The following is a 22254-nucleotide window of genomic DNA, read 5'->3' as shown; positions in this document are numbered from 1 at the left end:
GAGCCTCAAAAACAGGAAGGCCAGATTAGAGTTTGCCAGACGACATCTAAAAAATCCTTCACAGTTCTGGAACAACATCCTATGGACAGATGAGACCAAGATCCACTTGTACCAGAGTGATGGGAAGAGAAGAGTATGGAGAAGGAAAGGAGCTGCTCATGATCCTAAGCATACCACCTCATCAGTGAAGCATGATGGTGGTAGTGTCATGGTTTGGGCATGTATGGCTGCCAATGGAACTGCTTCTCTTGTATTTATTGATGATGTGACTGCTGACAAAAGCAGCAGGATGAATTCTGAAGTGTTTCGGGCAATATTATCTGCTCATATTCAGCCAAATGCTTCGGAACTCATTGGATGGCGCTTCACAGTGCAGATGGACAATGACCCAAAGCATACTGCAAAAGCAAACAAAGAGTTTTTAAAGGGAAAAAAGTGGAATGTTATGGAATGGCCAAGTCAATCCCCGGACCTGAATCCGATTGAGCATGCATTTCACTTGCTGAAGACAAAACTGAAGGGAAAATGCCCCAAGAACAAGCAGGAACTGAAGACAGTTGCAGTAGAGGCCTGGCAGAGCATCACCAGGGATGGAACCCAGCGTCTGGTGATGTCTCTGCGTTCCAGACTTCAGGCTGTAATTGACTGCAAAGGATTTGAAACCAAGTATTAAAAAGTGAAAGTTTGATTTAAGATTATCATTCTGTCCCTTTACTTTTGGTCCCTTAACAAGTGGGAGGCACATATGCAAACTGCTGTAATTCCTGCACCGTTCACCTGATTTGGATGTAAATACCCTCAAATTAAAGCTGACAGTCTGCAGGTAAAGCACATCTTGTTCGTTTCGTTTCAAATCTATTGTGGTTGTGTATAGAGCCAAAAATGTTAGAATTGTGTCAATGTCCCAATATTTATGGACCTGACTGTATATATTAGGTGTTCTCAAGGAATACAAGCTGTCTGCAAGGGTATCTAACAGCGGCATATTTCCCTCTATCTGTTCGGGAAACATGCATGCTCATTCAAACCCACAAATCATGCATATGCAGGAGGTCTACTCCAGAGCTATAGATGTCAGTGGAAAGCTCAGTCAGAATCCTCAGTGTAAACATTGGCGGTATATATATATATATTTATAAAACCTAAGATCAGAACTTACAGTCACACTACAGGTCCTCCCACACTGAGCTGCTCTTCAGTGTAAACATTGGGGGTAAATGTAGTAACTACAGATGAGCTAATCGAAGTTAACGAAGTGGAATTCGATCAGAATTTCAGGAAAAATTAGATATGTCCCAAAGTCAAATTTCCTTGTGGTTCGTGGTAACGGATCAGATTTTTTCTAAAATGGCTGCTGCACATGTTACAAAGTGAAAGTAAGAAGTCCGGGAACGAGGTATCACCCACAATGCCATGCATGCAGCCAGTCAGCAGCCAGCCAGCCCCTGTGATGTCACAGCCCTATAAAAAGTCTTCTCCTGCCCGGTCTCCACCATTTTCCAGTGAACTTAGTGCAGGGAGAGGCGTGACAGGCGCTAGGGACAGTGATTAGGAAAGACTTTATTAAATAAAAATAACTATTGAGTAGAGTTGAGCGGACACCTGGAAGTTCAGGTTCGACGGGTTCGGCCGAACTTCGCAAAAAAGTTCGAGTTCGGGACCCGAACTTGACCCAAACTTGACCCTGAACCCGAACCCCATTGAAGTCAATGGGGACCTGAGCACTAAAATGTCTCTAAAAAAGTAATGGTAAGGGATAGAGGGCTGCAACACAGTTTTTTTGTTTTGTTTTTATTTTATTTTATTTATTTATTTATTTAGTTTAAATTTGGGTAGACCCCAAAACATTGGGAAATATAAAAAATAAAACAAAGAGAAAGTACGCTGTATTATAACAATGGCTGGTTAGTCCCGGTATACATGTCTATTCTGCACAAGGTACGGAAAAGTCCTGTGGGATCCATGCCTGGTTCATTTTAAAGAACGTCAGCTTGTCCACATTGGCTGTGGACAGGAGGCTGCGCTTGTCTGTGATGACGCCTCCTGCCGTGCTAAACACACGTTCAGACAATACACTGGCTGCAGGGCAGGCCAGCACCTCCAAGGCGTAAAGGGCAAGCTCAGGCTATGTGCCCAATTTGTAGACCCAGAAGTTGAAGGGGGCAGACCCGTCATTCAGTACGTGTAGGCGTGTGCACACATACTGCTCCACCATGTTGGTGAAATGCTGCCTCCTGCTAAGACGTTCCATATCAGCTGGTGGTGATGGTTGTTGTGGCGTGCTGACAAAGCTTTTCCACATTTCGGCCATGCTAACCCTGCCTTCTGAGGTGCTGGCGTGCCCCAGCTGCGTTGGAGACCTCTTCCTCCTCCTCTGCCTTCGCCTTGTGCTTCCACTGTGCCCCCGCTGTCAGGTGGGAATGCCATCAGCAGCGCGTCTACCAGCGTGCGCTTGTAGTCGCGCATCTTCCGATCAGTAACAGACGTTTTTACTAAATTTAGGTCCCTGTCACCTATGCGGAGCAGGGTTTTTTCACCGGCAAAAATAGGTTAATGTCAACCATCAATGTAACAGCCGAATTTTAGAAATTTAGGTCCCTGTCAACTATTCAGAGCAGCGGTTTGTATCTGGCAAAACTGGCAAAATGTCACCCAAGAATGTAACAGACGCTTTTGCACCCTGCTCCCTCTTTTGCTGTGCTGGTGCCTCTGGATACTCGCATGACCTTCCTCCACATCATCTTCCCCCCACTATTTACCCCTGCCCTCCTTGTCGGTCTGCAGACTGCAGAAAGCCGCAGCAGTTGGCACCTGTATTTCGTCATCATCCGAGACGAGCTGCGGTGGTCTTCCCATGTCCTCATCTTGAAACATCAGTGGTTGGGCATCAGTGCACTCAATCTCTTCCACTTCTGGGGCAGGGCTATGTGGATGGCCCTGGGAAACCGTGCCAGCAGAGTAATCAAAAAGCAAAAGAGACTGCTGCATGACTTTGGAGAAAATCTGAAGGAACTGGAGGCACCTATATTATTTTACCTTCCCCTGGCACATATGCAGTGCAGGTTCACTTTAAAAATGGGTATTGTAACGTGGTGCCGAAGGCACGCTCGGTCTCCCATCAGCCGCAGACCTGCTGCTTAGCTTCGGGAGCGAGGATCTGTGTTTAACCTCGTTCCCAGGGCGGCTTTGCTAGCTGGGAGGCTCCCTGCTCCTAGGTCTGCCTTGAGCGCCGAGCTGATCACTCGGTGCTCGACTGGTCGGTCTGTCGGTCATGTGACGCTGGCCACGTCACATGAACCTCACTCCCCACTATAAATACAGGCAGCCTGCTGGCCACAGGTTGCCTGTTAATTTAGGTTCCTGGCAGTTGTTGAATACCTGTATAAATACCTGATCCTGTTCCCTGACGATCCTTTGCCTGCTCCTCCTGTACTGCGCATCCCTCCTGGTATTTTGACCTCGGCTTCCACCTGACTATTCTTTGCGGACTCCTTTGGTACTTCTCCACTCTCCTGGTATTTATGATCCCGGCTTCTCCTGACCATTCTTTGCTTATCCCTCTGTACTGCGTTGTCCTCTTGGTTTTGATCCGGTCCGTTCACTAGCAGTTATTTGTCTTGTCTGTCCTTCCCGCACGTATCCTAAGTTAGGGACTTCCGTCCAGTTGTCCCCTGTCATCAGGACTCGTGAGGCAAGTAGGCAGGGCCAGGGGTGAGGGTGGAGCGCAGTGGTCACTATCCTCCCCCCTGTGTGTGTGTACGTGACCGTTACAGGTATATGTCGGCCACTGTACTACACGGGTCCACAAGCAACTTAAGCAGGAAGGAATCATGTTTTCATATGGAAAAAAAAATGACCAATATTCAAAAAAACTAATATATAGCAATATAGGGAATATATTCGTTATTTAGAATTTTCGCATTATTTTTTCCAATCTTTACATTTGTTCGTATACTCCTCCCCGACAAGCGTCCCCGTCACCATGAGAATGCCTGTGGGTTAGAAAATACCATCGGATCTGAGTTTTCCCTGAGATCGTGAAAACTCAGATCCGATGGTATATTCTAACCCACAGTCGTTCCCATGGTGACGGGGAACGCTTGTCGGGGAGCAGTATGCCAAAGTGGAATAACAGTACACATTGAAACAAAAAAAAGACGAATATTCTAAATAACGAAATTATAGCAATATAGCGAATATTTGTAAAATACACATATGGACTGCAATTTAGCTAATATAGTGCTATAGTATTATTTTTTTTTATAGTGTAAAAAAAAAGATTATACCACTATATTAGCTAAATTACAGTGTGCAGTATATGTGTATTTTATGAATATTCTCTATATTGCTATAACTTCCTTTTTTAGAATATTACAAATATTCTAAAAGACGAAGTTATAGCAATATAGCGAATATTCGTAAAATACACATATTAGCCATAGCCATAGCCATAGGAAAGTTGCCTTATACAGTTAAAAGAAAATTCATAATACACCAATAATTAAATCGCATATTATTCGCGATAAATAGAATAATGACGAATATTCGATTTTGACGAATATAAGACGAATATTCAATCGAATATTCGCGAAATATCGCGAAATCGAATATGGCACCTCCCGCTCATCACTACTCCATACACTAGTAACAGCAGAGTGACGTGCAGCGCTACGTGACTCCAGCTTATATAGAGGCTGGGTCACATGCTGCACTGGCCAATCACAGCCATGCCATTAGTAGGCATGGCTGTGATGGCTTCTAAGGGCACACGAGTTAAATGCTTGTTGATTGGCTGCTCTGCAGCTTTTCAACAAGCGCCATTGAATCGTCGAACACCGAACTCGAACCCGAACTTTTACAAAAATGTTCGGATTAGGGTTGCCACTTTTTCTTCAAGCCGAACCCGAACCCTTTAGCACCTTGCAGCAATTTTTTTGGTAACGTATACACTATGCACGCGGGAGGCAGATCATGTCCCATCGCCTGGCTTCCTGCTTTCCCGTGAAGACGGCGTTCAAGTGAGAGAACACCAGCTTCAGAGGCAACCTAGCTTCCTGACCAATTAAGAAGAGGGGCGGCGAGCAATGATTTCAATCCGCTTCGTGATTGGCTAGGAAGCCGGATTCACTTTTTTGTAGGCAGCGTACCTTCCTGACCAATCAGGAGGCCGGAATGCGAGTCATGACATACTGCCCAGCTTGCTAATTGGTTAGGAAGCCAGGCTGCCTAGCAACAAGTGAAGCAGGCTTCCTAGCCAATCAGGAAGCCAGGAGGCGGATGATAACCTACTTCCCGGCTTCCTGATTGGAAAGGTAGTCTGCTGTATGCTCCCTTGGCGTTGCCAGTCAGAGAGACATCTCCCTCCGACTGGAAGTTCCAATATCGGGGAAGGTATCGGAGCGTTGGGCGAGTACAAGTACAATACTCTGTATCGGCAGTGATATTAGTATTGGTATCGGTAGTTCGGCGGTACATCTATAGTGCAAATCCATTTTATTGATAGTTGTCATTGAAACGACAAGCGCATTTCTGGGCCTGATGAAGCGGACCCTGCACGGCCCCAAAAGGACGACAACTATCAATAAAATGGATTTTGCACTAACATGAAATTTGGATGTCTGTATTGGACGATATGTATTATTGCACATAAAAGATGCCCCCACAAAACATGTCACATTGGTTACCTGTGGCATTTTTTTATGGGGGCATGTTTTATGTGCAATACTAACAAGTGCCGTGCCCCCCCCCCCCCCCTTTCAATAAATTTTTCATTTTTTTTATTAAACACTGTCTTCAAATGTTTTAAATACCTATTTTAAAAGTTCAGATCAGAGGTCCAGGTGTGTAGAGAAGGACGGCAGTCACGGCGATGGTCGCAGAGGTCGACTGACTCCCAGAAAAAGAAGAAGAAACTGCTGGAGCACTGCTAGCAGCTCCACGCGCAGGGCAGCTGCCAGAGAATGATTTCTCCCACGCTCCCTCTCTCTCTCTGATATCACTTCCTCTCACTAGAAGAGAGAAGGAGCGGGAGGGAGGGAGGGCGGGGAGTGTCTGAAGACAGCGCCGCCTAGCATCACTCACAGGCTCTTAGCTGATCGCCGCACCGGCAGTGACAGGCTCAGCTGATCGTCCGCTGCTGAACTGACACCCCGGCCACCGCTGACTGACACGCCGGCCGCTCGCTCACGCTAACCGCCTGCCGCCGCTCACCGCCAGCTGTCAGGTGAGGCTAGCTGGCAACTGGTCTGCAGTTTGAAATGGAATCCTGTGCCCGGGTCTGAGAAAGGCTTGTACCCAGGCTCAGGATTAGAAAACCCGGACTGTCTGGGTCATTCTCGTACGGGTGGCAACCCTAGTTCGGATTTAGGTCCGGGTACAAAAAAACCCTAAAGTTCAGTACGAACCCGAACTTTACAGTTTGGGTTCGCTCAACCCTACTATTCAGCAGTTCAGGAAAAGATTATTCAAGGTGTAGGGAAAGGATAGGGAGGCATTATCCACACTGTAAGGAGAGAGCAGGGTGCAATAAGAGTGTAAATCTTGGGTAATAGGGGCGATTACTATTACACCTTGCTGCACTAATTGGGGTTACTAAAAGTGATCTATTACTACAGATTTTAGGTTGTTTTAAACAGTAATTGCAGCAATCCAAGCATCTGTTATTGGGTTGAAAGTGCGGTCTGATACACTCAGTTTTAGGGCGTGTAATAGAACAGGTTCTGTAGAAATCTATGTGGAATCAGCTGACGATGGTGTAAAAGGAGTGCGCTTCTTCTTGAAGCTTACATCGACCTGTAAGGCTGAGTTCACACTTGAGTTATTTGGTCAGTTTTGGCCCCGTGACTGCCCAAATAAGTGAAGTGTAATAAGTGAAGTGTGCAGTGATTCTAAGAGCGACGCCTGTCATCTGCATGTCATACAGACAGACAATATTATTTCACTACCACAGCAGACTCCCTATGCGTGTTACTGCAAGGCCCAGTGTTCTACACACTATACAGGCTCTCTGCAGCCGGAAATAGGCGTTTTTTTATGCGTTTCGCCGCAAATAAATTCGGATCGAATATCGAATTTAATCTTTTCGGAAAATTTGGCAAACTGGCCGAATTGAATTTTTGAGAACTTCGCTCATCTCTAGTAGTAATTTAATTGTAGATTGTAAACTTTTGCGGGCAGGGTCCTCTCTCCTTTTGTACCAGTCTGTTAATACTTTCTTGTTTATTGTATTTTTATATTATATATTTGTAACCCCCTATTGACGTACAGCGCCATGGAATTAATGGCACGTTCTAATGAAGAATAATAATAATAATGCATATCTATCAATATTGGAGCTCTTTTTTTATTTTGGTGTCCTCACCTGTTACCAGAAGGGTAATTTTGTCTGATACGTAATTATATTTGATAGAAGTCTCTTTACTCCCTTCAAATCGGAAGAAATAGGTCCCAGTGTCTTGTTTCCTGGCGTCAGTGACTTTCAGGGTGCAATCCCCATTATCTGGGTTCCCCATCACATGGAAATTCTCCTTTACTATAGGCACCGATGCATTACTAGAGGCTATGTTGGTTTCATAGTTGCTCTTCCAGTATCCGGTGGAGTTTTTGAATGTTGTCTTATGGTCGGCAGTAAAAGCACAAGGAATTATCACACACAGACCCTCCTGCACTGAGATACTGGAATCCACCTGGATGGAGTAAGGTTCTGGGACAGTCTGACACCAGGCGTCTGTAGGAGGAAGGAGACATTATACATGGTCACAAAAAAGTGTAACGACATCATAAGTGGCCTCAATATCAGCCAATGTGCTGACAAAATGTATCCGAAAATCCATCTTGTGCAGTAAGCCTTAGGCCCCATTCGCACGTCCGCAATTTGCGGAACGGAATTGCGGACCCATTCATTTCTATGGGGCCGCACGATGTGCTGCCCGGATACGGAATTGCGGACCCACACTTCCGGGTCCTCAATTCCGTTCCCGAAAAAAAATCTAACATGTCCTATTTTTGCCCGCAATTGCGGAAAAGAATAGGCATATTCTATTAGTGCCGGCAATGTGCGGTCCGCAAAATGCGGAACGCACATTGCCGGTGTCCGTGTTTTGCGGATCCGCAGATCCGTGGATCCACAAAACACACTACGGACGTGTGAATGGAGCCTTAAAGGTGTCTGTCAACCCACGGAGCCTTTCAGGTGGCACCTTCATGTGACTGGACCCGCGGAGGGAAGCATACTATTCTGCTTCCTGCCTGGGTTCCGGCTCCTTCACTCCATCCCTGCTGCTGCCACTCTCCCTGTGCCAACAGCCAGTTTGGCATGGGTCACGTGGTCCCAGCAGCCAACTACTGGCCACAGCTGTGATATGTCCCCATGTGTCATGTCACTGGGTCATTCGGAGGGATATGTGACTGCTGAGGCCAGTTATTGGCTGCAGTGGTCAAGTGACTGATGTTGACATGTGGAGACCGGAGAGGTACAGGGGGGAGTGAAGGAGCCAGAACCTAGGGGTAAGGAGCAGGTAAGTATGCTTCCCCAGGTCCACACCCGAAAGGGCCCCAAGGGTGGACAACCTCCTTAAACCTTTAAAAGGGTTATCAGATAGAAGTAAAAAAATAGAAAAGGGCCAGTATGGCTTAATATTCCTCACTGGCGTCATCTTGACACACACACAGTTCATTTTTGGAAGTGCTCACCCAGCCAATCACAGCCTCTGGTCACCTGTGACCGGTGATTGGCTGAGAGGGTATCTCCAGTCACTTCCTCTATATGGAGCATGGAACAGCTAGGAATTAGGAGCTAAGATCTCAGCGCAAGAATGAATTAGGCTGCACTAATGGCAAATTCCAATAACGTACCCCCTTCTTATTTGTATCAGGTTTCCATGGTGACTTGTGTCAGTTTGTATCTCCATCCACATCAATGTCCACATGATCTATACAGCTGTGCTTGAAAGTTTTTGAATTCAGAATTTTCTACATTTCTGCATAAATTTGACCTAGAACTACATCAGAATTTCACATAAGTCCTAAAAGTAGATAAAGAACCAAATCAAACAAATAAGTGCAACATTATTAGTGTTGAGCAAATCGAAGTCCATGAAGTGGACTTCAATCCGATTTAAGGATAAATTAGATTTTCTCGTGCTTCGTGGCAGTAAATCGATTTCACCTGAAATAGTGTAAGAAAAAAAATAAAAATCATACTTACCTTATTCATTTGCGCGCGACGGACCGGCCACCGCCATCTTGCGTGCCATGCAAGATTTCCCACCAGATCAAGATGGCGGCTGGTCCATCGCGAGCAAATGGAGGAGGTAAGGGTGAGTTCCCATTACCGTTATGTCGGCAGGACTTTTTTTCTGTTCTGCATAACAGAAACCAGACGGATCCGTTATGATTGCCCATAGACTTCTATTATGACGGAAAGCAAAACGGAATGCCTCTTAAAGGTTTCTGTTTTGACTTCCGTCTTATGGATTCCATTATTTTCCGTTATAACCATGTTATAACGGAAAACAGAAACGGAATCCATAACGGTGATGTGAACCCACCCTAAGTATGATTTTTTAATTTTTAATTTTACATTGTAATATCAATGTCAGATGCCGCAATCAGCTATGAATGCGGCATCTGAGGAGCGGCGCACCCACTATTTTTTTGGGAAAAAATCTGACGAAGCAGCCGAATTGATTTTTTAGATACTTCACTCATTTCTATTGATTATTTTTTTGAGGAAAATGATCCAATATCACATGTCTGTGAGTAGTAAAAGTATGTGAACCCTTTCTTTCAGTCTCTGGTGGGACCCCCTTGTGCAGCTATACGTTTCTTGTCGTTGTCTTGCAGCATGACCCACATTCTCTTGAGATTCAGCTCACGGGCAGATGTCCTGATTAGAGATGAGCGAATCTCTCAAAAATTCAATTTGGCCGATTTGCAGAATTTTCCGAAAAGATTTGATTCGATCCGAATTTATTTGCGGCAAATCGTGTTAAAAAAACAGCTATTTCCTGGCTGCAGAGAGCCTGTATAGTGGTGTAGAACACTGTGCCTTGCAGTAATGCTGGGTTCACTCGGGCGTTGCAGGAAAAGATGCCGGGTGCGTTGCGGGAACATGTGAGATTTTTCCCCGCGAGTGCAAAGCGTTTTAATGCGTTTTTGCACACGCGTGAGAAAAATCGCCATGTTTGGTACCCAGACCCGAACCCGGACTTCTTCACAGAAGTTAGAGTTTGGGTTAGGTATTCTGTAGATTTTATTATTTTCCTTTATAACATGGTTATAAGGGAAAATAATAGCATTCTTAATACAGAATGCTTAGTAAAATAGGGATGGAGGGGTTAAAAATAAAAATAAAAAATGTAACTCAGCTTAATCCACTTTGCACAGCCCGGCTTCTCTTCTTTCTTCTTCTTTGAGGAAAAGGACCTGTGGCGACGTCACTGCGCTCATAACATGGTCCATCACATGATCTTTTTTTTACCATGGTGATGGATCATGTGATGGACCATGTGATGAGCGCATGTGACGTCACCACAGGTCCTTTTCCTCACAGAATATCAAAGAAGAAGACAGAAGAGAAGCCGGGCTACGCGAACAAGTGGATGAGGTGAGTTAATTTTTTTTAAGAATGCTATTTTCCCCTATAACCATGTTATAAGGGAAAATAATAAAGATCGGGTCCCCATCCCGATCGTCTCCTAGCAACTGTGCGTGAAAATCGCTGCGATTTTAACTTGCGATTTTAACGCAGCCCCATTCACTTCTATGGGGCCTGCGTTGCGTGAAAAATGCACAATATAGAGCATGCTACGATTTTCACGCAACGCACAAGTGATGCGTGAAAATCACCGCTCATGTGCACAGCCCCATAGAAGTGAATGGGTCCGGATTCAGTGCTGGTGCAATGCATTCACCTCACGCATTGCACCCGCGCTGAAAACTTGCCCGTGTGAAAGGGGCCTAACACGCATAGGGAGTCTGCTGTGGTAGTGAGTCCGTATGACATGCAGATGACAGGCGTCACTCTTAGAATCACTGCACACTTCACTTATTTGGGCAGTTATGAGGCCAAAACTGACCAAATAACTCAAGTATGAACTCAGCCTTACAGGTCGATGTTAGCGCCAGGTATAAAGAACCGTCCAGAGGCCCAAGATCCTACTGTAGCGTGAAAGAGCGCACTCCTTTTACACCGTCGTCAGCTGATTCCACATAGATGTCTACAGAACCTGTTCTATTAAACGCTGATACAAGTCGAGCCCCCGACAGAGTGGAGAGGGTGTCAGCAGTAAGTTTGTGTTGACGTCACTGATTAATTTGCCCTTCCTGATTCGTCAGAACAATAACCCTCCCAAAAAACGGATCCTGAAATATAATTTATCCTCACTGTACCTGTTTTTATCAGCTGTTAAACGGCATGCTTCTGTCTAGACGGCTGTTAAAAATGGCCCCATTGATTTCAAGGCCAAAAATAGAACATGTCCTATTTTTTGTTGGCTGCTATTTACTAGACCTTAAAAAAAAACAAAAAACAAACAAACTGCAGTGTGAACAGCCATACAGATTGCAATTGGTTATTACTGGTTATATATGGATGCTACTTAAACTGCTGTCACATGACCTAAATAACATCACTCTCCTCCAACATACATTCCCATGTAAATAATATCACTCCCTTCTCTTTAGTTCCTCCAACATACAGTCCCATGTAAATAATATCACTCCCTTCCCTTAACCTCCTCCAACATACAGCCACATGTAAATAACATCACCCCCCTCCCTTCAGCCCCTTCAATATACAGTCCCATGCCACCCGTACGGGATTGACCCGGACAGTCCGGTTTGTAATCCTGTGTCCGGGTACAAGCCTTTCTCAGACCCGGGCACAGGATTCATTTCAAACTGCAGTGCAGACTGTCTGACTTGCTTGCTCACGATCCTGACAGCTGGCTGTGAGTAAGCGGCGGCGAGCTGTGAGAAGGCCGGCACTCCGGGACCGGCTCGAACCTGAAGAGGATGAGGCCGCCGGTCAGGATGGATTGGAATCCGGAGAGCTGGGGGCTGCGGGTGCTCAGGAGCAGGAGCACAAAGACGCTGCTGAAGGAGAGCAGCAAACCCTCGCCCTACAGCATGGCGGCCGCGCCGGGACTGAGCAGCTCTCACTCCCAGATCAGGCCGCATAACAATAAGACAAGCCACGGGCCTGCGCTCCTCCCGTCCCCAGCACTTCTGCTGCGCTCCTTTCCTATCACCTCCCCTCTTCCCCGGTCTCTGTTAACGGACCCAGGAAAGCTGCAGGACTCTCACACAACACTCTAAAGTCAGTGTGCCGGCCCCGATGAGGGCCACATTACTCTAACTGGGGGTCACTAATGGGAGCATTATTCTTAATGGGTGGCACTAATGGGGGCATTACTCTTACTGGGGGCATTATTCTTACTGGGGGGCACTAATAGGGGGCATTATTCATTCTGGGCGCACTAATAGGGCCATTACTCTTACTGGGGCACACTAATGGGGGCATTACTATTACTGAGGGGGCACAAATGGGGCATTACAATTACTAGGTGCATTACTATTAATGGGGGCGCTAATGGGAGCTTTAATATTCCTGGGGAGCCACAGTATGACAGCAACTTCACACCCTGTGTTAAGCCACACCCCCACAACCACACCCCCTTTGGGGTGTGGCGTAACTTGCCTGGTATTTTTTGTTGGGAAAGGTGGCAACCCTACCCAGGCCCCGAATGTTTTAACCTAGTGACGCCTATGATTAGAAATATGGCCCTGCTAGCCACACCCCTGCTACTGCTCCCGGGCCACTACTGAGCTCGGGCCCCGAAGCAGTCGCTTCCCCGATAGCTACGCCACTGGGCTGCACTATACCACTCGGCAATTCAAACACCTGGGTCACGTTATAGAGGGCCCTAGGGGAAGGCGCCATTGTGTTGTGTCCCACTGCGTAAAGGTGGGCACTACTAAGGGTTATGTTTCTCTCACCTCCTGTGGGAGAATGGTATTTTGTATTGCATTGTAATGCCATGTTAATTCCTGTGTACCAGGCCTGTTAGGGGTGTAGTTTCTCCTCCCAAGCTGTAGAGGGAGCTAGGGAACCCCCTAGTATATATATAGTTAGGCCCAGACAGGAAAGAGTTAGTGCAGTATATTCCAGGAGGTTAGTGAGTACAGTCTAGCCTGCCTGAGGTTCCTGAGCAAAGAAGGCTCAGAAGTTGCATCCAGGGGAAGAGTTTCCCTCCTGAGAAACTAAGTTCCTATAAAAGTACAGAGCCGAGCCAAGTTTATTCCAGCCAAACAGAGAGCTGAAGGGCAGAAGGATATATTTACAGCAAGGAGACATATACCAGAGGAAGTTTTCCCTACCCAAGGATAAAGCCAGCAATAGGGCATACGGGCCTTGGAGAAAGACAGACAGGATTCTGAGGAAAAGTGCAGCCTGATCTGTAAGTGTTATTCCCTCTGAGTATCTTGCAAGAACATTGCCTGCCGTTTGATATAAAGCCTGCCTGTCACAATCTTTTACATGTGGAACTGACTAAAGACTGTAAATAGTTGAACTGTTCAGTAAAAGGAAGTTTTGGTTCACTGCAACTTGTGTTCCTCACTTATTACTACAATAAATTGGTGTGCCACCGTTACCGGCACTGGCGTCACAAACTTTAAGGGATCTTGCCACAGGCACACGAAACCTACAACACCCAGGGCACCTCACCTACCACCTGGCCTTGTCCCTATACACTGCGTGCAGAATTATTAGGCAAATGAGTATTTTGACCACATCATCCTCTTTATGCATGTTGTCTTACTCCAAGCTGTATAGGCTCGAAAGCCTACTACCAATTAAGCATATTAGGTGATGTGCATCTCTGTAATGAGAAGGGGTGTGGTCTAATGACATCAACACCCTATATTAGGGGTGCATAATTATTAGGCAACTTCCTTTCCTTTGGCAAAATGGGTCAAAAGAAGGACTTGACAGGCTCAGAAAAGTCAAAAATAGTGAGATATCTTGCAGAGGGATGCAGCACTCTTAAAATTGCAAAGCTTCTGAAGCGTGATCATCGAACAATCAAGCGTTTCATTCAAAATAGTCAACAGGGTCGCAAGAAGCGTGTGGAAAAACCAAGGCGCAAAATAACTGCCCATGAACTGAGAAAAGTCAAGCGTGCAGCTGCCAAGATGCCACTTGCCACCAGTTTGGCCATATTTCAGAGCTGCAACATCACTGGAGTGCCCAAAAGCACAAGGTGTGCAATACTCAGAGACATGGCCAAGGTAAGAAAGGCTGAAAGACGACCACCACTGAACAAGACACACAAGCTGAAACGTCAAGACTGGGCCAAGAAATATCTCAAGACTGATTTTTCTAAGGTTTTATGGACTGATGAAATGAGAGTGAGTCTTGATGGGCCAAATGGATGGGCCCGTGGCTGGATTGGTAAAGGGCAGAGAGCTCCAGTCCGACTCAGACGCAGCAAGGTGGAGGTGGAGTACTGGTTTGGGCTGGTATCATCAAAGATGAGCTTGTGGGGCCTTTTCGGGTTGAGGATGAAGTCAAGCTCAACTCCCAGTCCTACTGCCAGTTTCTGGAAGACACCTTCTTCAAGCAGTGGTACAGGAAGAAGTCTGCATCCTTCAAGAAAAACATGATTTTCATGCAGGACAATGCTCCATCACACGCGTCCAAGTACTCCACAGCGTGGCTGGCAAGAAAGGGTATAAAAGAAGAAAATCTAATGACATGGCCTCCTTGTTCACCTGATCTGAACCCCATTGAGAACCTGTGGTCCATCATCAAATGTGAGATTTACAAGGAGGGAAAACAGTACACCTCTCTGAACAGTGTCTGGGAGGCTGTGGTTGCTGCTGCACGCAATGTTGATGGTGAACAGATCAAAACACTGACAGATGGCAGGCTTTTGAGTGTCCTTGCAAAGAAAGGTGGCTATATTGGTCACTGATTTGTTTTTGTTTTGTTTTTGAATGTCAGAAATGTATATTTGTGAATGTTGAGATGTTATATTGGTTTCATTGGTAAAAATAAATAATTGAAATGGGTATATATTTGTTTTTTGTTAAGTTTCCTAATAATTATGCACAGTAATAGTCACCTGCACACACAGATATCCCCCTAAAATAGCTAAAACTAAAAACAAACTAAAAACTACTTCCAAAAATATTCAGCTTTGATATTTATGAGTTTTTTGGGTTCATTGAGAACATGGTTGTTGTTCAATAATAAAATTAATCCTCAAAAATACAACTTGCCTAATAATTCTGCACTCCCTGTACACAGAGAGTGCCCCAGAGGATCCATGTGCCAGCCTCTCCATCACTGCTGTACGCCTGCCCAGGGTATATAAAAACTGTGAGTACCAAGAGCAACCCTCGGTTTGTTAACTACCCCTGTGACCTCACATTCGCTCACCCTGCAGGGCTGCGTACTGCAGTTGTACTACCGCCGCTGCCTCCGTGAATCCCTGCACCACTACTTTATGGGCACTAGGCTCCTGCGAAGCGGGTGGTCTACCTCGGGCACATTTGGCTCCCGACCTCCAACTACTGCCACCCTGCTGACTTCCGGCCACGCTAGCGACTTGCTGGCTCCGCCGCTGCCTCATGGGAAAGCTGCCACCCTCTTCTCCCAATGATGGTGAAGCCCCTTTGTCACCGGGCTCCCAGTTGCAATCGGCTACATCATCATCATTGAGTAATGTCTGCACGTCACTGATGTCCTCCTCAACGGTCTCTGAGCCAGAAGCCTGACCACTCGCGACACCAGCTCCCATGCCACTCTCCTTATCACTACTTGCCCGCCTAGAGGATGCAGCGGCGGATGTCTCCTCCACATCTTGGCTAGGCAGTAGCTGCTGACTGTCTTCTAGTAGCTCGTCCTCGCTGCATAGTGGAGCTGAGCCCATAGCATATAATACTTCTCTGGCTGAGGGACCAGAAAAGGACAGGGGCAGGTTGAGGACAGTTGAGGGCACAGGGCCTGCTCCCGGGCCATGCCAACTAAAGGTTGTGTCTGACGAACCCACTGACTCTTGGCTGGGGGTGTCTGATGTCACTTGGGATGAATTGGATGACCAAGTCAACCATTCAAGAACCACTGGGTTGCTGGTCAAAACACGACCGCTAGCTGACACCGGGAGCCCAGGCCTCTCGCTGCGGCCCCTGCTGCCATCCCCCTTACTCTGCTGCGACCTGTGCCTGCACCAGAAACATTTAGGCCTCTGACACTCCCCTGTGCAGGGCCTGGCACTTCTCTGTCTGACATACTGTTAGATCAAATAAGTAAATAAAAAGGAAATTAACCTCTTGGGGACATATGCGTACAGGTACTCCCTGATGTCCCGGTACTTAAGGACACAGGGCATACCTGTGCGCCCGGTGTATTTCCGATCACCGCCGAGCGGCGGGCGGTGATCGGAACTGGGTGCCTGCTGAAATAAATCAGCAGGCACCCTGGGACAATGACGAGGGGAGTCCTGTGACCCCCCCGTATCGGCGATCGCTGCAGATTAACCCCTTCTATGACCACGGCATAGAAGGGGTTTGTGTTTGAGTGAGCCCATCGAGTCCCCGCGCTGCTGTGGCGGGGACTCGATGTCTCAGAAGGCAGCCCGATGCCGTGCAGAGGCTGCCCAGTGCCCTCGGGACCTGCCTTCTACGGGAGCCAAAGAGATCCAGCCAAAGAGATCCAGCCTCAGGCCCGTCTCCTAGGCAACCTGTTAGTGTATGACTCAGTGTAATACAGTAACAGGCAATGCATTACAATACATATGTATTGTAATTCATTGCAGAGGGGATCAGACCGCAAAAAGTGAACATCAGAAATAAAGTAAAGAAAAAAAAGTAAAAAAAAGTGTTTTTAATAAAATTTATAAAGTAATAAAATTAATAAAGTAAAATAAGAAAAGAAAAAACGCCCCTTTCCCATTATTTAATAATAAAAAACTAAAAAAAAAACAAAACACACATATTAGGTATCGCCGTGTCCGTAATGACCGGCTCTATAAATATATCACATGATCCACCCTGTCCGATAAATACCATAAAAAAATTAAATTTTACGGTGTTAAAAATAAAAGCAATTTTTGTCACCTTACATCACAAAAAGTGCAACACCAAGTGATCAAAAAGGCGTATGCCACCGAAAATAGTACCAATCTAACCGTCAACTCATCCCGCAAAAAATTAGCCCCTACCTAAGACAATAGCCCAAAAAAATAAAAAAAATATGGCTCAGAATATGGAGACACGAAAACATAATATTATTATTTTTTTAAATGCTGGTATTGTGTAAAACTTAAGTAAATAAAAGAAAGTATACATATTAGGTATCACCGCGTCTGTAAGAACCTGCTCTATAAAAATATCACATGACCTAACCCCTCAGGTGAATACCGTAAAAAAAAAATATAAAAATGGTGTAAAAAAATACATTTTTTGTCACCTTACATCACAAAAAATGTAATAGCAAGCGATGAAAAAGTCATACGCACCCAAAATAGTGCCAATCAAACCGTCATCTCATCCCGCAAAAATTCTATCCTACATAAAATAATCACCCAAAAACTGAAAAAACTATGGCTCTCAGACTATGGAGACACTAAAACATGATTTTTTTTATATCAAAAATGAAATCATTGTGTAAAACTTACATAAATAAAAAAATTGATATATTAGGTATCGCCGAGTCCAAAATAACCTGCTCTATAAAAATATCACATGACCTAACCCCTCAGGTGAATACCGTAAAAAAAATTAAATGAAAATGGTGTAAAAAAAGCCATTGTTTGTCACCTTACATCACAAAAAGTGTAATAGCAAGCGATCAAAAAGTCATACACACCACAAAATAGTACCAATCAAACTGTCATCTCATCCCCCAAAAAATTAGCCCCTACACAAGACAGTCGCCCAAAAAATAAATAAAACTACTACTTTCAGAATGTGGAGACACTAAAGAATCTTTTTTTTTCAAAAATGCTTTGTTATGTAAAACTGAAAAATACAACCAAAAAAAGTAGTCATATTTGGTATTGTCGCGTCCGTGACAACCTGCTCTATAAAAATATTACATAATCTAACCTGTCAGATGAATGTTGTAAATAACAAAAAATTTAAACGGTGCCAAAACAGCTATTTTTTGTTACCTTGCCTCACAAAAAGGGTAAAATAGAGCAACCAAAATTCATATGTACCCTAAAATAGTACCAACAAAACTGCCACCTTATCCCGTAGTTTCTAAAATGGGGTCACTTTTTTGGCGTTTCTACTCTAGGGGTGCATCAGGGGGGCTTCAAATGGGACATGGTGTCAAAAAAAACAGTCCAGCAAAATCTGCCTTTCAAAAACCGTATGGCGTTCCTTTCCTTCTGCGCCCTGCCTTGTGCCTGTACAGCAGTTTACGTCCACATATGGGGTGTTTCTGTAAACTACAGAATCAGGCGCATAAATATAGAGTTTTGTTTGGCTGTTAACCCTTTTTTTGTAACTGGAGAAAATGGATTCAAATGGAAAATCTGCCAAAAAAGGGAAATTTTGAAATGTTATCTCTATTTTCCATTAATTCTTGTGGAACACCTAAAGGGTTAACAAAGTTTGTAAAATCAGTTTTGAATACTGAGGGGTGTAGTTTGTAAAATTGGATCATTTTTGGGTTGTTTCTATTATGTAAGCCTCACAAAGTGACTTCAGACCTGAACTGGTCCTGAAAAAGTGGGTTTTAGAAATTTTCTGAAAAATTTCAAGATTTGCTTCTAAACTTCTAAGCCTTGTAACGTCTTAAAAAAATAAAATGGCATTCACAAAATGATTCAAACATGAAGTAGACATATGGGGAATGTAAAGTAATAACTATTGAAGGTATCACTATCTATTATAAAAGTAGAGGAATTGACATTTGGAAATTTGCTAATTTTTCTAAATTTTTGGTAAATTTAGATTTTTTTATAAAAAATAAAAAATAAAATTTGACTCAATTTTACCACTGTCATGAAGTACAATATGTGATGAGAAAACAATCTCAGAATGGCCTGGATAAGTAAAAGCGTTTTAAAGTTATCGCCACATAAAGTGACACTCAGATTTGCAAAAAAATAGCCTGGTCCTTAAGGTGAAAAACCTCCATAAGAGGTTAATACACGCAAATAAAGGCTGCAATTTTCTCACTTCACCACACAACGGCTAATAAGCCCTGTTTTTCCCCACTAATACTGTACATGCCAAAAAAGGCTTTAGAATATATAACTGCGCCGCACAACGGCAAATAAGACGTAGAAATATTTCCTTGTAATAAACCCTGTTAATGTCTGTATCACACAGCACTTGCACCCCAATAACAAGAACGGTTTGCTGGAATTACAGAGGTATCATCTATTGCAAACCTGAAAGCAGCAGTATAAAGGCAATTTGTATCCGCAGTCAGTGCAGCAAGGTGCAATATGATTGTTCCTATTACCCAGGCTGTAACCTCCCCTGTTGCACCCTGTTCTGCTTCAATACTGTGGAATAATTCCTCCCTATCCTTTCCCTGCACTTCTAATGCTCTTTCCCTGAACTTCTATTCAGAAAAATAAAAGTTTTAAAGTATTTCCTAGCACTGTCCCTAGCGCCTGCTGACTTCTCTCCCTGCACTAAGTACACTGGGAAATGGCAGAATCCAAGATGGCTGAGGCTATTTATAGGGCTGTGACATCACAGGGCTGGCTGGCTGCTGATTGGCTCACACGTGCAGCAGCCATTTTAGGAAAAAATTTGATTCGTTACCACAAAGAGTGAAGAAATTCGGTGCAAATCAAATTTTTCCTGAAATTTGGATCAAATTCCACTTTGTCAACTTAAATTTGCTCATCTCTAGTCTTGAAATTTTCCTTTAGGGTACGGTTGTACTGCGATCAAGTACCGTGCGGACATATGGGCCACAGCTGGCTTTTTTTTAAACTAAAGAGACTACACTGTTAGTCAGTCTACATTGATAATGCCCATGTGTCACCTTCACTACTAACTAATGAGTGTGGTCTTCATCAGCTAACAAGAACCAGGTGCGGCCCGTATAGCTTGATATTTGACCACAGCACAGCCGTGTCAGAACAGCGACACAACCACTCAGTATGGTTGCACCTAGTGTTGAGCGCGAATATTCGAATTATGAATTTTATTTGCGAATATCGGCACTTCGAGAATTCGTGAATATTTCAAATATAGTGCTATATATTAGTTTTTCGAAATATTCTTCATTTTTTCCCATCTGAACACATGATTCCTCCCTGCTTCTTGCTTGTGGGCCAATGAGTCATTGGCCCACAAGCAACTTAAGCAGGGAGGAATCATGACTTCAGATGGAAAAAAAATACGAATATTCTAAAAACCAAATATATAGCACTATATCAAATTTAGTGCTATATATTCGTTTTTTAGAATATTCGTCATTTTTCATCATCCATCTGAAGTGAACAGTATACATGATTCCTCCCTGCTTAGGGTGTCTGGTTCCACAAAAAACTGTTCTTATCTGTCCAGGCTCCCTAGGATTTCAGCCCGCTCCAGTCAGTGCCCGTTGCCGTGCGCGTGGAGACTATGCAACCAATAGAGGGCGCTGTTCATGAGTTATGAACAGCACCCTCTATTGGTTGCCTAGTCTTATGACAAGACTATTTGCTGTTGTGAGATCGTGAAAACTCAGATCCGATGGTATATTCTAACCCCGAGGCATTCCCATGGTGATGGGGACGCTCCATGCGCACGGCAACAGGCACTGACTGGAGCGGGCTGAAATCCTAGGGAGGCCGGACAGATAAGAACTGATTTTTTTGGGAACCAGACACCCTTAGCAGGGAGGAATCATGTGTACTGTTCACTTCAGATGGATGATGAAAAATGACGAATATTCTAAAAACGAATATATAGCAAAATATTCAATATATTGCTATATATTTGTTTTTTTTTTGAATATTCGCAAATATATGATGAATATTCTACAAAATATTTGTCAAATATCGCAAATAATAATTTAGCCCCTGCCGTTCATTACTATTTGTACCCATAGAATTTTATGGTATAATTTACAATTCATTGTTCCATTAATAAAGACAAGCCCTCCTGGCCCAGATGCAGCGAAACAAGCCCAAACCCTGATCTTACCACCACCAGGTTTCATAGATGAGATGAGGATTTTATACTGGAATGCAGTGTTTTCCTTTCTCCAAACATATTGCTTCTCATTTAATCCGCAAAAACATTGTTCCTATTGTCTTCTGGCTTGCCCAGGTGATCTTTAGCAAACTGCAGATGGGCAGCAATGTTGTTTTTGGATTTCAGCATCTTTCTCCTTGCAGTCCAGCCATGCACACCATTGTTGTTCAATGCCTCCTGATGGTGGACTCATGAACATTAACAAACTAATGAGAAGAAAGGCCTTTAGTTGCCTAGGGCAGTGTTCCTCAACTCCAGTCCTTAGGACCCACCTGCCGGTCATGTTTTCAGGATTTCCTTAGGATTGAGCAGATAATTAAATTAGCAGTGTTGGGCAAGCATGCTCGGCCGAACACTACTTTTACTCGAGCATCGCAATGCTTGGCACATCCCGCTGTTCGGCTGAATACCGTGTGTGCTCGAGAGCGATGATCGAGTCTCTTCCCCGCATGTTTGTTGGCTGCTATGCAGCCAATAAACATGCAGGTAAGTACTGCCCTCACTGTAATGCCGTAGGCATGTTGGCTACTTGCATTACAGTGATTGGCTGGCACCCGATGACACGTGTTCGGCTCAGTCTTAGTCAGGGAGAGCTGGAGAGCAGAAGGGAGAGATAATGTAGGGAGTGAAATAGGAATATTTTAGCTTTTATACTTGTTATAGACCCAAAAGTCATTTTAAGGACTATTGTTGTGTGTGGTAGCAGTATATATTTTTAGTGCAACCTGCACTAAATTGATAAAACTTGTTAGAGACCCAAAAGTCCTTTTAAGGACTATAGTTGTATCTGGCAGCAGTCTGAGCTAAATAGCTTGCAATTGTTTGTCCGCTGCAGACAGCGACATTATCTGCGCTACAATTGTGGTTGTAGAGAAAGGTTTAGAGTGGCACTGCAAAATGTATCAAATACAACACATCGTCAACCGGGGTACTGAGCAAGTGTACTTGCGCTGTGAGCGATGCCGGCGGTGCTCTGTCCCACGTGTAACCAGGCAGTTACGGCTTCAAAAGTTTTGCACAAATAATAGACAAAAG

The 22254-nt window shown here is 44.5% G+C and overlaps 1 protein-coding gene across 5 annotated transcripts in view; it reads right to left on the bottom strand.

Annotated features, from left to right (window-relative positions):
- Positions 1-22254, bottom strand: part of LOC120991984 (sialic acid-binding Ig-like lectin 8) — a 62485-nt gene that overhangs the window by 26629 nt on the left and 13602 nt on the right. For all 5 annotated transcript variants that reach the window (XM_040420750.1, XM_040420767.1, XM_040420774.1 and 2 more), the window contains exon 3: positions 7361-7726. In XM_040420750.1, the coding sequence (XP_040276684.1) occupies positions 7361-7726 (366 nt within the window). The remainder of the gene's footprint in view (positions 1-7360; positions 7727-22254) is intronic.

The sequence above is a fragment of the Bufo bufo genome, chromosome 1 (genome assembly GCF_905171765.1).
Source record: "Bufo bufo chromosome 1, aBufBuf1.1, whole genome shotgun sequence".
Taxonomy (NCBI): Eukaryota; Metazoa; Chordata; class Amphibia; order Anura; family Bufonidae; genus Bufo; species Bufo bufo.
The sequence above is the reverse complement of the archived record's forward strand: the minus strand, read 5'-3'. Positions and strand labels throughout refer to the sequence as shown.